We start from the raw sequence: 10,963 nt of genomic DNA on the forward strand, positions 1-10,963 counted from the left end.
GAGCATGAGCCCCTTCCATAACCACATAATGCAAGCTCCCTCCCGGGGGCGCACTATGTGCGTAGAGAGAGGACCCCAGAGGCGAAGAAAACGAACAGTCATGGTGCGAGTGTCATGTCGATGCGTAGTGGCGGCTGACAGGAGGAGATAGTCGGGAGTTGCTCCGTACAGTGGTATAAACTGGGCTGAGCGTGAAAGCCGAAAAAGGAACTGGGCAGAACGAATAGGAAAAATAAGCAAAAACCCTTGACAGGGTTTCCCCAGGGTGACACACTCACAGACAACACCAGCGAGATATTGTAGTGGTGTTGGGTGTCTATCTCTCTCTCCACCGCTTCTTGGGTGGAAGAAAAGAAAATTTCATAACTATTACCATTACCTATTTAGTGGCACACGTGGGCTCGTCTTGTGTACACATAATAGAGAGGGAGGGATGTGTGACTGATGCCGTCTGACTACTATGTCCTCGGGGACGTCCGGCGGAGAGCAAGAATGTGGCTGTTCCCCTTTTATTTATCGCTTGCCATCCAATACTCTGTAGTTATCGACATTGCCGTTGCTATCGTTATTGTTGTTGTTGTTGTTGTTGTTGTTGTAGTTGTAGTTGCCTCTCGTACATTGTAGCACTGCATGTCCACAGAGACGAGAAAAAAGCGGCGAGGGGAGAGGTATCCCTCCACTGCAAAATCACATTGGCGATGTCTTTCAACTGAAAGAGTGCGCCTACGGGCAACGATTGGTCGTTTTATCACAGACACAGCCCGCCAACCGCAGCCGTCAGATACGTGTTTAATTGAGTTGGTGAGACGCCCAGCGGAGAGTATCACAAGTGATTGGTGCCGGGTTTTCCTTTCCTACGTTACTGTTATAGGTACATAGCAAAAATCATGCTCAGCCTTCTTCCTTCCCTATCCCCGTCGCCTGGGATTACCAAATCGGGGGGTGGGCAGCGGGTTGTGGTGGTTCTTTCTGACTTCACTTTGCTGGATCGATGATACGTGCCGCCCACTACGCGCGAGTCAGACAAGCAGGCCCTGCGACACACCTGTCAGGACGGCAGGGGAAGAAACTAAGATTAAAAAATAAAATACGAACAAAACTGTGAGAACATCGAGGCACAGGAAAGGGCAAGGCAAAAAAAGAAATAGGAAAAGAGAAGAATTGTAAAAAAGAAAAATATCAATAGGCGCGCCACCCCCAAGTGGGTAGGCAATGCATTTGCATTATGTATGTACCACTAGAAGCAGTTCACCGATCTTTTTCCCCTTCACTCTCTTACCTACCTATTATCTCGACTATTATAGAGGTGCACGATCTTAGGCATCGATGCCGAGACTAGGAGAGTATGGTCAACACGTCCAAGGCACACCGGACTACTTAGTAGAACAAACAACGCATGGTGACTGATTAGTCTGCATTAAAAAAGCCGAGCGGCGGAAGAAAGAGAACAAAGAAGAGGGAATGGATGTGCAGTATACTATGCAGGTAAATGAGCCTACATCCATCCATCCATCCATCCATCCATCCATCCATCTCGTCGTCAGACACAAGCGCAGCAGACAAAGACATGGATTATGTAGTAGCGGTGATGGGAACAGCAGTTCATACCTAACACTAACAGCCCTCCCACAATGATCAGCAGGGCGGACCGTCGAGGCGCATAACACACACACAACGCATGCATCTAGGTACATCATCATCAATCCATCGGCCATCTTATCTGTAGTTGATTATACCTGCCTACATAGCTACCTTACTACTACCTGGACACACCTACGTATGCGGGGTACTACCGACACAACGACCTGCCCTGCTTTACTTAGTAAAATGTGTACCTGTCCCCCGGCTGGGGGTTGCAGGCAAGCCTCTTGGCTTCTTGGGCTTGGCCGCAGGACAGAATAACTGGATTTGGGGGTACTTACCCTCTTTAATCTGCTTCCAATCGTCTCATTCGCATGAATATCGAGCCATGCCGGTAACCACAATTGCGCCTCTCCCTCCCAGACCTGGTTCGAGACCATACGGGAAGACTTGGTTATTGGTCCCCCAAATTTGTTTGGGCAGAACGGGCGCCTAGTGATTTCGAAATATTGTATCTAGCTGTGACTAAGGCCAGTTAGTAGTAGATGCTATTCAGCAGCATATTCACTTTTGTTCAAAAACAATGAGAGGAGAGAGTTGGGTTGAGTTGAGTATAAATGATAATTCAATTGGCAGTCTCGCTTTTTTAGCCCCTTTACATCCTCATCCATATCGGATACGCCAAGGGAACCCGTCGGGTGAAAACTCAAGTAATGTAGAGGAGATCTAATCCGCCGATGAGGGTGTACGTCTATGCCAGTCCACCATGAAATCCCAAAGCCCTGCCCAACACGCCTTCCCGAAAATGCTACATTAGAATGGGTGGAGGTAGACGCTCCCTCTCATCATGTTGCTCAAAACGCCGTCTATCTATGTAAAAAAGCCCCGTCTACAATACCATGCCTAATCATTCAAGTCGTTAATCGGAATCCCGAGCCCGTCATTCCCGGCATCTCCTACATGCGGTCGGAGAGGTCTCCGGCGACGCTAGCACTGGCCGAGCTGCGACCACTGCTGTTGAACCCGTCGTTGGGCGCAAGCAAGTCATGGACAGCCACCTTGGGCACCTGCGGAACTGGCAGTTTCCTACTTCCGTCGGGCCTGCTGATAATGTCCGTCAATGAGAGGCCATGGCTGCGAGTAGTCGTCGGGGTGCCTTGCGGTTGGGCTTGCTGGTAGGTGCTGTTGTTGTTGACATCAAAGTTCTGGGGCTCCATGGGGGCGAGCGCGGGGGTGTGGCCCAGAGTCAGATTGCGCAGGCCAGGAAGCTCAATGTTGGCGTATGGCCGGAGGCGAGGAGAGTGAGCAGGAGTAGCCAAGGGGGTGTGGTCAGGCGTAGGCGACAGCGAGTCATGGGAGAAGGTGGGAGACGAGGGCGCAGTAGATTGTGGCGAGTTAGGCCTCGATCTCTTCGCATGCCGAGCAGACGAGTAGTGATCGTCGTGGTGCTCATCGTTTGAATGCGACCTCGACATGTGGTATGCAGACAAAGACGGGAGATGGCCGCGCGACGAATGCTGGCTATGGGAGTAATAGGGATGGTGCCTCACGGCATGGTGGTGTGGTACGGAGGTATATTCTCGCTCAACTTGGCTGGCAGCATTGCTGAGCATGTCCGCGTTGTGACCGGTCATTGCGCTGCCAGCTCCAACGCCCCGGCTGTAGAGGTGAATGCCGGAGTGAGGAAGTGCGTATGTCGAGTATGAGTGGGGAGGAGACACATTCGGCGAGGCCAAAGTCGAGTTGGGTGCTGACTTGATCGACCTCGATCCTGCTGGGGGAGGCATCATATGCTCTGAAAGGCCGTTCCCCATCATGTGGTGAGTCGGCTGAGAGCTCTTGTTGCCTCTGCGCGAGTTAGGGTTGTTGTGTATCCTGGAGTGACGAGTAAGCTCGTCCGAGCGCGAGAACTTCTTGCTGCAGCCAGGGAACTGGCAAGCGTGAGGCTTCTCGCCCGTGTGTGTCCGGATGTGCCTTGTCTGGTGTTCTAACCGGTGGAATGCCTTGTCGCACAAGGGGCACTTGTAAGGTCGAGGCAGTTCGCTGTGGTTGCTATCGGCGGGTTGAGCGCCTGCCGCACCGGGCAGAGGCCCATTGGGCCTTATGACACTGACGGTAGCCATGTCTACGTCTCCGTCCTGGTCCAGCTTTTGGTCGTTGTGTGCCGACGATGCAGACTCGGGATTCAGCAGGTTGGAAAAATCCACCGCTGACTGTGAGCGTTGCATGTGATCGCCAGCCAACTGGGCAATAAAGAAGTTCTGCGGGATGCGCTCTCAAGCAAGGGGTCGGCAGCGACGGGGGTTGCGGAGGAACCAAGCAGCCCTCGAACTCTTTCTGTAAACCGTTTCCTTGTACTTTATAGCCTCGGTTCCAAATCCAAAGACGACCAGGTTTGTCTCCGGTCGTGGCTCTGGGGTAGAGGACGGGGCGTTGTCGTGATATCGTGGGTTATGTGTGGTAGATAGTGGCAGTGGTGAGGGTAGTGCAGTTTGTTGTTGTGGCAAGCTTGTTGTTCCAAGGCAGGCCAGTCACTCAACGGGTTGGTTGGGTCTTTTTGGCTGTAGGTAGGTCCAAGGTTCAGTTAGGTATTACTTGGGGTACAACTAGATGCGAAGGAGAATCTTTGGGGGGAGGGGGATTTAAATGACACGGGCGGGCCGGCAAAGCCAGTGGGTGAGAAGAGAGGTCCCCATTTGATTTGATTTGGCAGAAGGGGAAGAGAAAAAAATAGGTGCTAGTCCCCATCGTACAGTGGGAAAGGGTAAGTACAGCATGTACCCAAGATTGATTACAGTGAACAGCCTCCCCCGGCCCAAGTACGGAGGTACCTACCCCAAAGCACGCCAGACCCAGAGCCAAGATGTGGGTGACCCCCCTAGGCCCCCCAAAGATGATACCTAGCAGACCCCCTCCCCTCCTTCACCTTCCACCATCCACCCCCCTTCGCTCCGGATGGTGCCCTTGCTTTGGACCAGGATCAGGCCAGGCATGGTATGTACACAGGGCGTGGGACTGAGCGGGTGCGTGGGTGGGCCCCCAAAGAAAAAAGGCCGGGGAGCCCACCGCACTGGACTTGGGGGGGGGCCGCATAACTCATAACTCTGCAGTCCCTTCCTGCCAGCAAGCAGCCAAAGCAAGCATGTGCCTGCGCTCCGGCGGCATCATTCGCGAGAATGCCACAAGAACCCCGATGTCGTGTCGGCTCACAGCTCAGCTACCACAGGCTGTGGGATAGCCACCGCCATTGGACCCCATACAACCATATCTATTTCCGAGCGATTAGAATGCTACATCTGCTCAGCATCGCCTTTCTCTCCTGGTGCTTTTAAGATTATGTACGGAGCCGTGAGCGTGGCACGTCCGTTCGGAGGTAGGCACTGCCAGCAGCTGGAACGGGGCTTCCACGGCCATCTCGGCATGCCTCATTTCAAGTTGCCAGCGCTGATGAGAACCCGTCATACGTATCCCTTTCGCGTGCATGTAAAGTCCGAATCGGTATCATCTACTCTGGAAATATGGCCGTCGGCATTATGAATGGAATAAAAGCCCCCAGAAGGATCGTTTAGCCCCCTCCGAACCGAGCATCACAGTTGGTCGCCGGATACGGGGAACACCCATGTCCCCCCAGCTTACTTAACCGTGAGTATTGTAAGCAATCATCATCAGCCACTTGGCCGTCGATGCAGAACTGCCTGGGGGAGAAAAGAGCTGGGCTTGCCGATTGCTTTGCCTCCGAGATGCCTTGCCTTAGATAATTATTGCTGCAGCGGGAAGCGCGCGTGTACAAGGCCGGGCCTGGCTGGGTGTGTGGTGTCGGACCATGTGTGCGCGTGCTGGGCAGGGCGACGTACATACATAGTCCGAGAAAGGAAACATCTGGCAACAAGCATCCGCCTTGTCTTCAATCTCTGCTTGTGACGGACCAGTCAATCCTACATCATTCTTCCAGTGAGGTTGTCTTTGAGACGCCGTACGAGAATGAACACATATGTGTGTTATGTCTTATCTCAGGCCCTCGCACCCCTGCGCTCACAAGCTCGTCATCGAAAAAGCGTGAAATCCGGGGCAAGGGCTCGCTCCCAGCAGCCAGGGCTTGTTGCGCCCATTTAAGCAGCCCCCCGATCGTGGACGGGCTGGCCCTCCAAACAGGATCAAGTGCAAGCCTGGGTTTGGGTTGTCTCGACTCTATTTGGCCGTTATCTCGCCTAGCTAGCTGCTGAGTTTACTCGCTGGCTTGGTTTGGCTCCCAACTGTCGGCCAAGCTACTCGTACTCGTCGGCCAAAAGCATCAAGCCGCTCTCTTTGATGGGCCACTAACACGCCGTCAACTAACTACCTATCGATATACCGTAGCATAGCACACTTGCAGCGCCTGGTGCGAACGGGCTTTGTCATCATCATCTTCCGGCAATATCTTCTCCCTGGATGGGTGATCTCTGCCGGTCTTGGCGCTGCTAGTTGACAACCGGTGTTGGAAAGTATACCTGGTTGAACTTGGCTGGCCTCGATGACACCTTTGCGCCCAGTTCCCACGATGCTGCCAAGGTGGGACTCTTGCTAGATGACGACCTGAAAAGAAGACGAAGAAGTGGGCGTGGGCATAGTAGATAAGAGAGTTGCTGGGCTTGTCCCAAAGCCGTGCAAATCAGGCCAAGGCCGGCGGTTGATGTGGAGCGCGCTAGGTGGAAGACGGGGGGTACGCTGACGGGCTGAGCCTTTTCATCACGTTTCCCTCAGAAGTGTGTGAGTGAGTGAGTGAGTGAGTGAGTGTTGTGTGCACTCTCCCTCTTTTTCCGCTTTGAACTACACGGCTAGTTCGATACGGTCTAACACAGTTCGGGGGCGTGAGATAGACAAGGAATGAAGCCCCAGGATGGGGCACCAACCAGCTAGATTGACGAGATAAGCGCGGGGGAATAGGGGGGGAGGAGAGGAGGAGGGCATCTAGAGCCTCTCAGCCATCAAGCCATGGTCATGCTGTTTGTCTGTTGGCTCGCATCACCGATTGTCGCCCTTTTTTGGTATCGTTGAACCTGGGGTAAAGTTACTTTGCATTGCCGTTCCAAAGGCGGGCCTATCACCAACGACAATGCTATCCCCCACAGAACTTATCTAACTTTGTTAGCCTGTCTTCGGCTTCATAGTTCGTCGTTGTAATGTTTGGCCCAGCTCCGAGAGCCGTTTACGTACAATACATAAGAGAACGACCCGCATGTTGGATATCGTGGAGAGATGGGTTATGTACGGTGTGGCTCTGATTCTTCTTCAGGTGAGCCAAGTTAGTTGAGCAAACTTGTACTATAGCATAGCTCTTTATGAATTGTGAACCAACAGCACAACACCACGGTCTGACGCCATTGCCCCCCAAAAGTTGTTCATTCGTATCGTGTTGGTTGGTTATGTAATTTTTAGTATTGTCCACCTTCTTCCAGGGGATGATGGCTCTTGGCCTTGCTTGTCCGTTCTTGGACGGGCCAAAAACATCATGGCCCCATTAATCCCCCGTTTCAACCAGCTCATGAAGTCAGTCAGTGAGTCAGTCAGTCCGGGGAACTCACTATAGTGGCGGCGGTATTCCTCCGCGATATTGGAGGTGCCGGTTTGATTGCGCATTTTCTCAGAGAGTAAATATTGATAAACATGTGGGCAAGTGCTTGGGCGACGACCACCCCCATATTATGCTAACTAACTAGTGGCAAGCCACCTGCGCCAAAGCAGCGTGGGGGAATAGAGGGTTCGCTCACGAGCAACCTCATTTTGTCCTGGCCTTGGTACTGTCGATCCTTGAAGACGGCACGTTTTTAGTCAATCATTTGCTATCACATGGCTTCGGCCTGACGACAGAAGCGTGGCCGTCGCGGAGACCATGTGCACCCAGCCGCGTGTCCTATCAACCACTCTTGGCCGATATTCGGGAGCCTCTCGTGATGGCATATTCGAGATGCATGTAAGTCATTTGTTGAGATGGAACACCTGTACGGGGTATCGCCCACCAACCCTACTACTGTATGCGACGGGGCATCGATATTCTGGTATGAACACAAACTGTTCCATGAGTCATAGAAACGGAGGAATCAGCGGTTCAAAAACTCCAACCACCATTGCCGGCGCCTTGTCGATGTCTCTTGATGGGAATTGCGTGATCTGCCACCAAAGTTACCCCACACTCCGCACTCCACACTTTGCAATAAAGTGCTACATATGCGTCTGGCATGGTAATGAAATGTGCGCGTACGAGGGAATGGGGCACGATGGGACAGGTCACATACGTGTACCCTGAAACGACAGAGTCGTTCGACTCGTCCTCGAGCTTGTCTCTCCCTCCATGCGCTCTCTGCTTGTTACGACAGAACATCAAACATAGCCTTTGTTCCTTTCGGCCAGAGCCTGTGTCACCATTCCCTACGCGCTCTTCTCTCGGGGAGCTACAGATAATTTCCCGAGTAGATTCGATCCATTTTTGGTGATCTACATGGCATATTTGTGTTCGACTATTGCATTTGTCTTGTCTCACAAGCGGCTCCAGCGAGTAGGGATCCATGCCGCGGGCTCGTCCGATTCATATCGTACGGGAAGTACGGAGTACTACTAGTAGGCGGCCAGCATGAACAACATGTTCCCCTCCTCTTTTCGGGGAAAGGGGGCGTTGAGTTTTGTTGGTTATCGTTTTTATTCCCTAATTTCTTGCTATATTCGTACCGTGAAATCACGACGGCTGGCTTCAATGAAACCTTGGCTGACTAGGAGTGCAAACACGGCGTCGAAGTGTAGCTACCAGAAGTAGAAATAACTGTGCACGATCTACCTAGGGGGTCATGCAACGAAACGAGACGAGTGGTTGATAGGCGGAATGCGCTTCCGCAATCGCCTGTTATCATACGGCATCTACTCCGACAAGCCTACCTACATGCTTCAGTGTGCAGATAGAGATAGAGATAGCCAAGACAATCCTGGACCCTTGGTGCGTCTTAGCCAGCAACAACCTGGGGAAGACCGAATGTGGAGATGTCGTTATCTATTTTCTCTCCTCTGCGCGACTCCAGATTATTGCCGAACCACCGCTATCGTGGATTGCCATTTTTTGTACGGAGCATTATCCGCAGCAGCCGCAATGAGCCATCTTCTTCACCCGAGCGGTCAGGATCATGCCATAACGATCAGGCGCAGTTGGAATAGCCGACACAGCTAGCTGGCTGCAAGCTGCATACATACGATGCAGAAGTCGCCCCAAGATACAAGAGAGCCTAGCGCCCAGAGTTCAGTAACACGCCCGATTCCGCACACGGATTCCTGCGAGGCATGGGCTAGCTCTATCTTCTGCCTCAGTCAGGTATTGACTCGTTTCGCATTGATACACGATCCATCCTGCTATGTGTTGGGCGCAAGGGCGTTACCGGAACGAGGAGACACAGCAATTCTCTGCCAAAGTGGGTCGACAGAGGGATGTCTTCTCCAGTTTTCCATCACGGGCGTGCCGTATTCTCCCGAGGTGCCTCCTAGCATCGTGGGGTTTTGACAGGCTATCCATCTCCCTAAGGTGCGCTTCTCGCTCGGAGTCGCGAGGGCCGGTGGAGATGACGACGGTGCAGCTTGGAAATTTGCTTGGGTGTTTTCCCATGGCGCAAGCTCGAAGCGATCCTCTTGGCCCTCAAGGTCGATGAAAAGGCCTACTGCCTACTTGCGAGGCGACACACACCCCGTGACACTTGCTATGCATTTGTCCATGCAATTTATTTTCCAATAGTTGTATGGATGTGCACTAGAACTCGACGATCACCATCACTGAGGGGTGTGTCAATTATCGTAAGGCTGACGGGCTCCTTGACAGAATCCAAACAGCCAATCGAATGCAGGAAGCGCCAAGGACGTAAGTTAGATTGGGTACGTGTACAGGAAACGTGCATCCAGGCGGCGTCTCGCGTGTACAGGAAATTCGTGCCTTCTGGCCGAGGGAAAAGTGTTGAACCTGGGCTAACTCCTAGGCCGATTAGGATGGTATCATCCTGGCCCCTTGGGCAAAGGAAGAGCTAGAATTGAAACAAGCCCCCGACACGCGCATCGAGGCATGTACCTGCAGTAACAGCTTTCTGCCAAGCGAACCTCTCAGGGCATGAACAGATTAAGAACCATGGGATGATTTACCAAATGTGTGTGTGCAGAGCCGACACACAATACTGACGCAGCCAGGGATGAGTCGTGGCATAGGCAGCCAAAGACCAATCAGAGACTGCGAAAGCCACTCCACGTTCTCTCGCTGAGGTTCCAACCGGGAACTTGGGGTACGCAACAACTAAAACGGGCCAGCGGCAAATCAATCGTACGCTTCACGCTTCACGCTTCACCACGTTGTCACCTTCGGCATTCGGGCTATTGAGCCGCAATCTCCACGCCGTGTAGGTTCCCCAAACAGGAAAGTCCTGAAGAAGCCTGTGTCCTGTTTTGGTAGGAGATACTGTGCCTCGCAAATGATCAGTATGCGGCTGTATGCATGCTTGCATTGACTCTCGTTTCTTATTTTTTTCTGTCTCTTTTTCTTTTCCGCTTCTCTCGTTCTTCTCCAGACTTGCTTCCAATGATGCGGCTATCCCCTAATGGTGGGGTAGGCTCGGCAAGATGGTCGGAGGCTTAGGACAGGAGGAAACAGACGAGGCGGTTGTTCATCGGCGCAATTAGACCCTTATTGCCTCACGCAGGCTCAATGGCCATCGCCTCTGCAAGTGTGGGGTGTACAGTTCAGAAAAGGCCAGAAGGGATCTAGAATCTAGATCGAATCCAGGTACGATGCGGGGCGACAAGTGGCATAGCCAGGCATGGCCGCAAAGAAAGTCCCCAGCTTATCACCGAGACTAATGGGCCGAGTACAAGGGGTTTGGGAGCTTACTGAGGATAATGGGTAATGCTGATGAGTTTTTTTTCTCTTTCGTTTTTGTTCTTTTTTTTGCTCTCGGCCTCTTTTCCCTGGAATTGTCGACCGACTCGTACGGTTTTCTCCGTCTCACCGAAAGAGATGCGAGCGAGTCGTTGCCAACCAAATCCGGCAGCTGCCCAGGCATACATTCTCGTTATCGTCCTCACGTCTTGCCAACGATGACAACAACGACTGTTTGAGCCGATTGCCCTCTAACCAGGAAGGAGTCATTCCACCCCGTGGATTGGATTGGATTGCCCTGCGGGAAAACAGATTGTGGCCCACGTGGGTTCGGTTTGCAAGCTACAAATACAGACTACAGTGCAATAATGAAATGGCCCATGACGATGGCGGCAATGTGAGAAAAGTCGGAGACGGCGGGCAAAATCCCCCTAGCAGGATAGTCGACACTCCCGCTTCTGAGGCTGAGTTTTAAGCCAATCAATACCCTCTCCGTTCACCCCACAGATT

General features: G+C 52.5%; 1 protein-coding gene across 1 annotated transcript; it reads right to left on the reverse strand.

Moving 5' to 3' along the window:
* Positions 1-2,537: 2,537 nt before the first annotated feature.
* PG998_003279 (DNA-binding protein creA) lies at positions 2,538-3,809 on the reverse strand (the record flags this gene model as incomplete). Its single annotated transcript, XM_066870097.1, has 1 exon — positions 2,538-3,809. One exon carries the CDS (start codon positions 3,807-3,809, stop codon positions 2,538-2,540), a length of 1,272 nt encoding a protein of 423 aa, XP_066733847.1.
* Between the last annotated feature and the right edge of the window lie 7,154 nt (positions 3,810-10,963).

This window comes from Apiospora kogelbergensis, assembly GCF_038363985.1.
Source record: "Apiospora kogelbergensis strain CBS 113332 chromosome Unknown utg000002l_segment0_segment0, whole genome shotgun sequence".
Taxonomy (NCBI): Eukaryota; Fungi; Ascomycota; class Sordariomycetes; order Amphisphaeriales; family Apiosporaceae; genus Apiospora; species Apiospora kogelbergensis.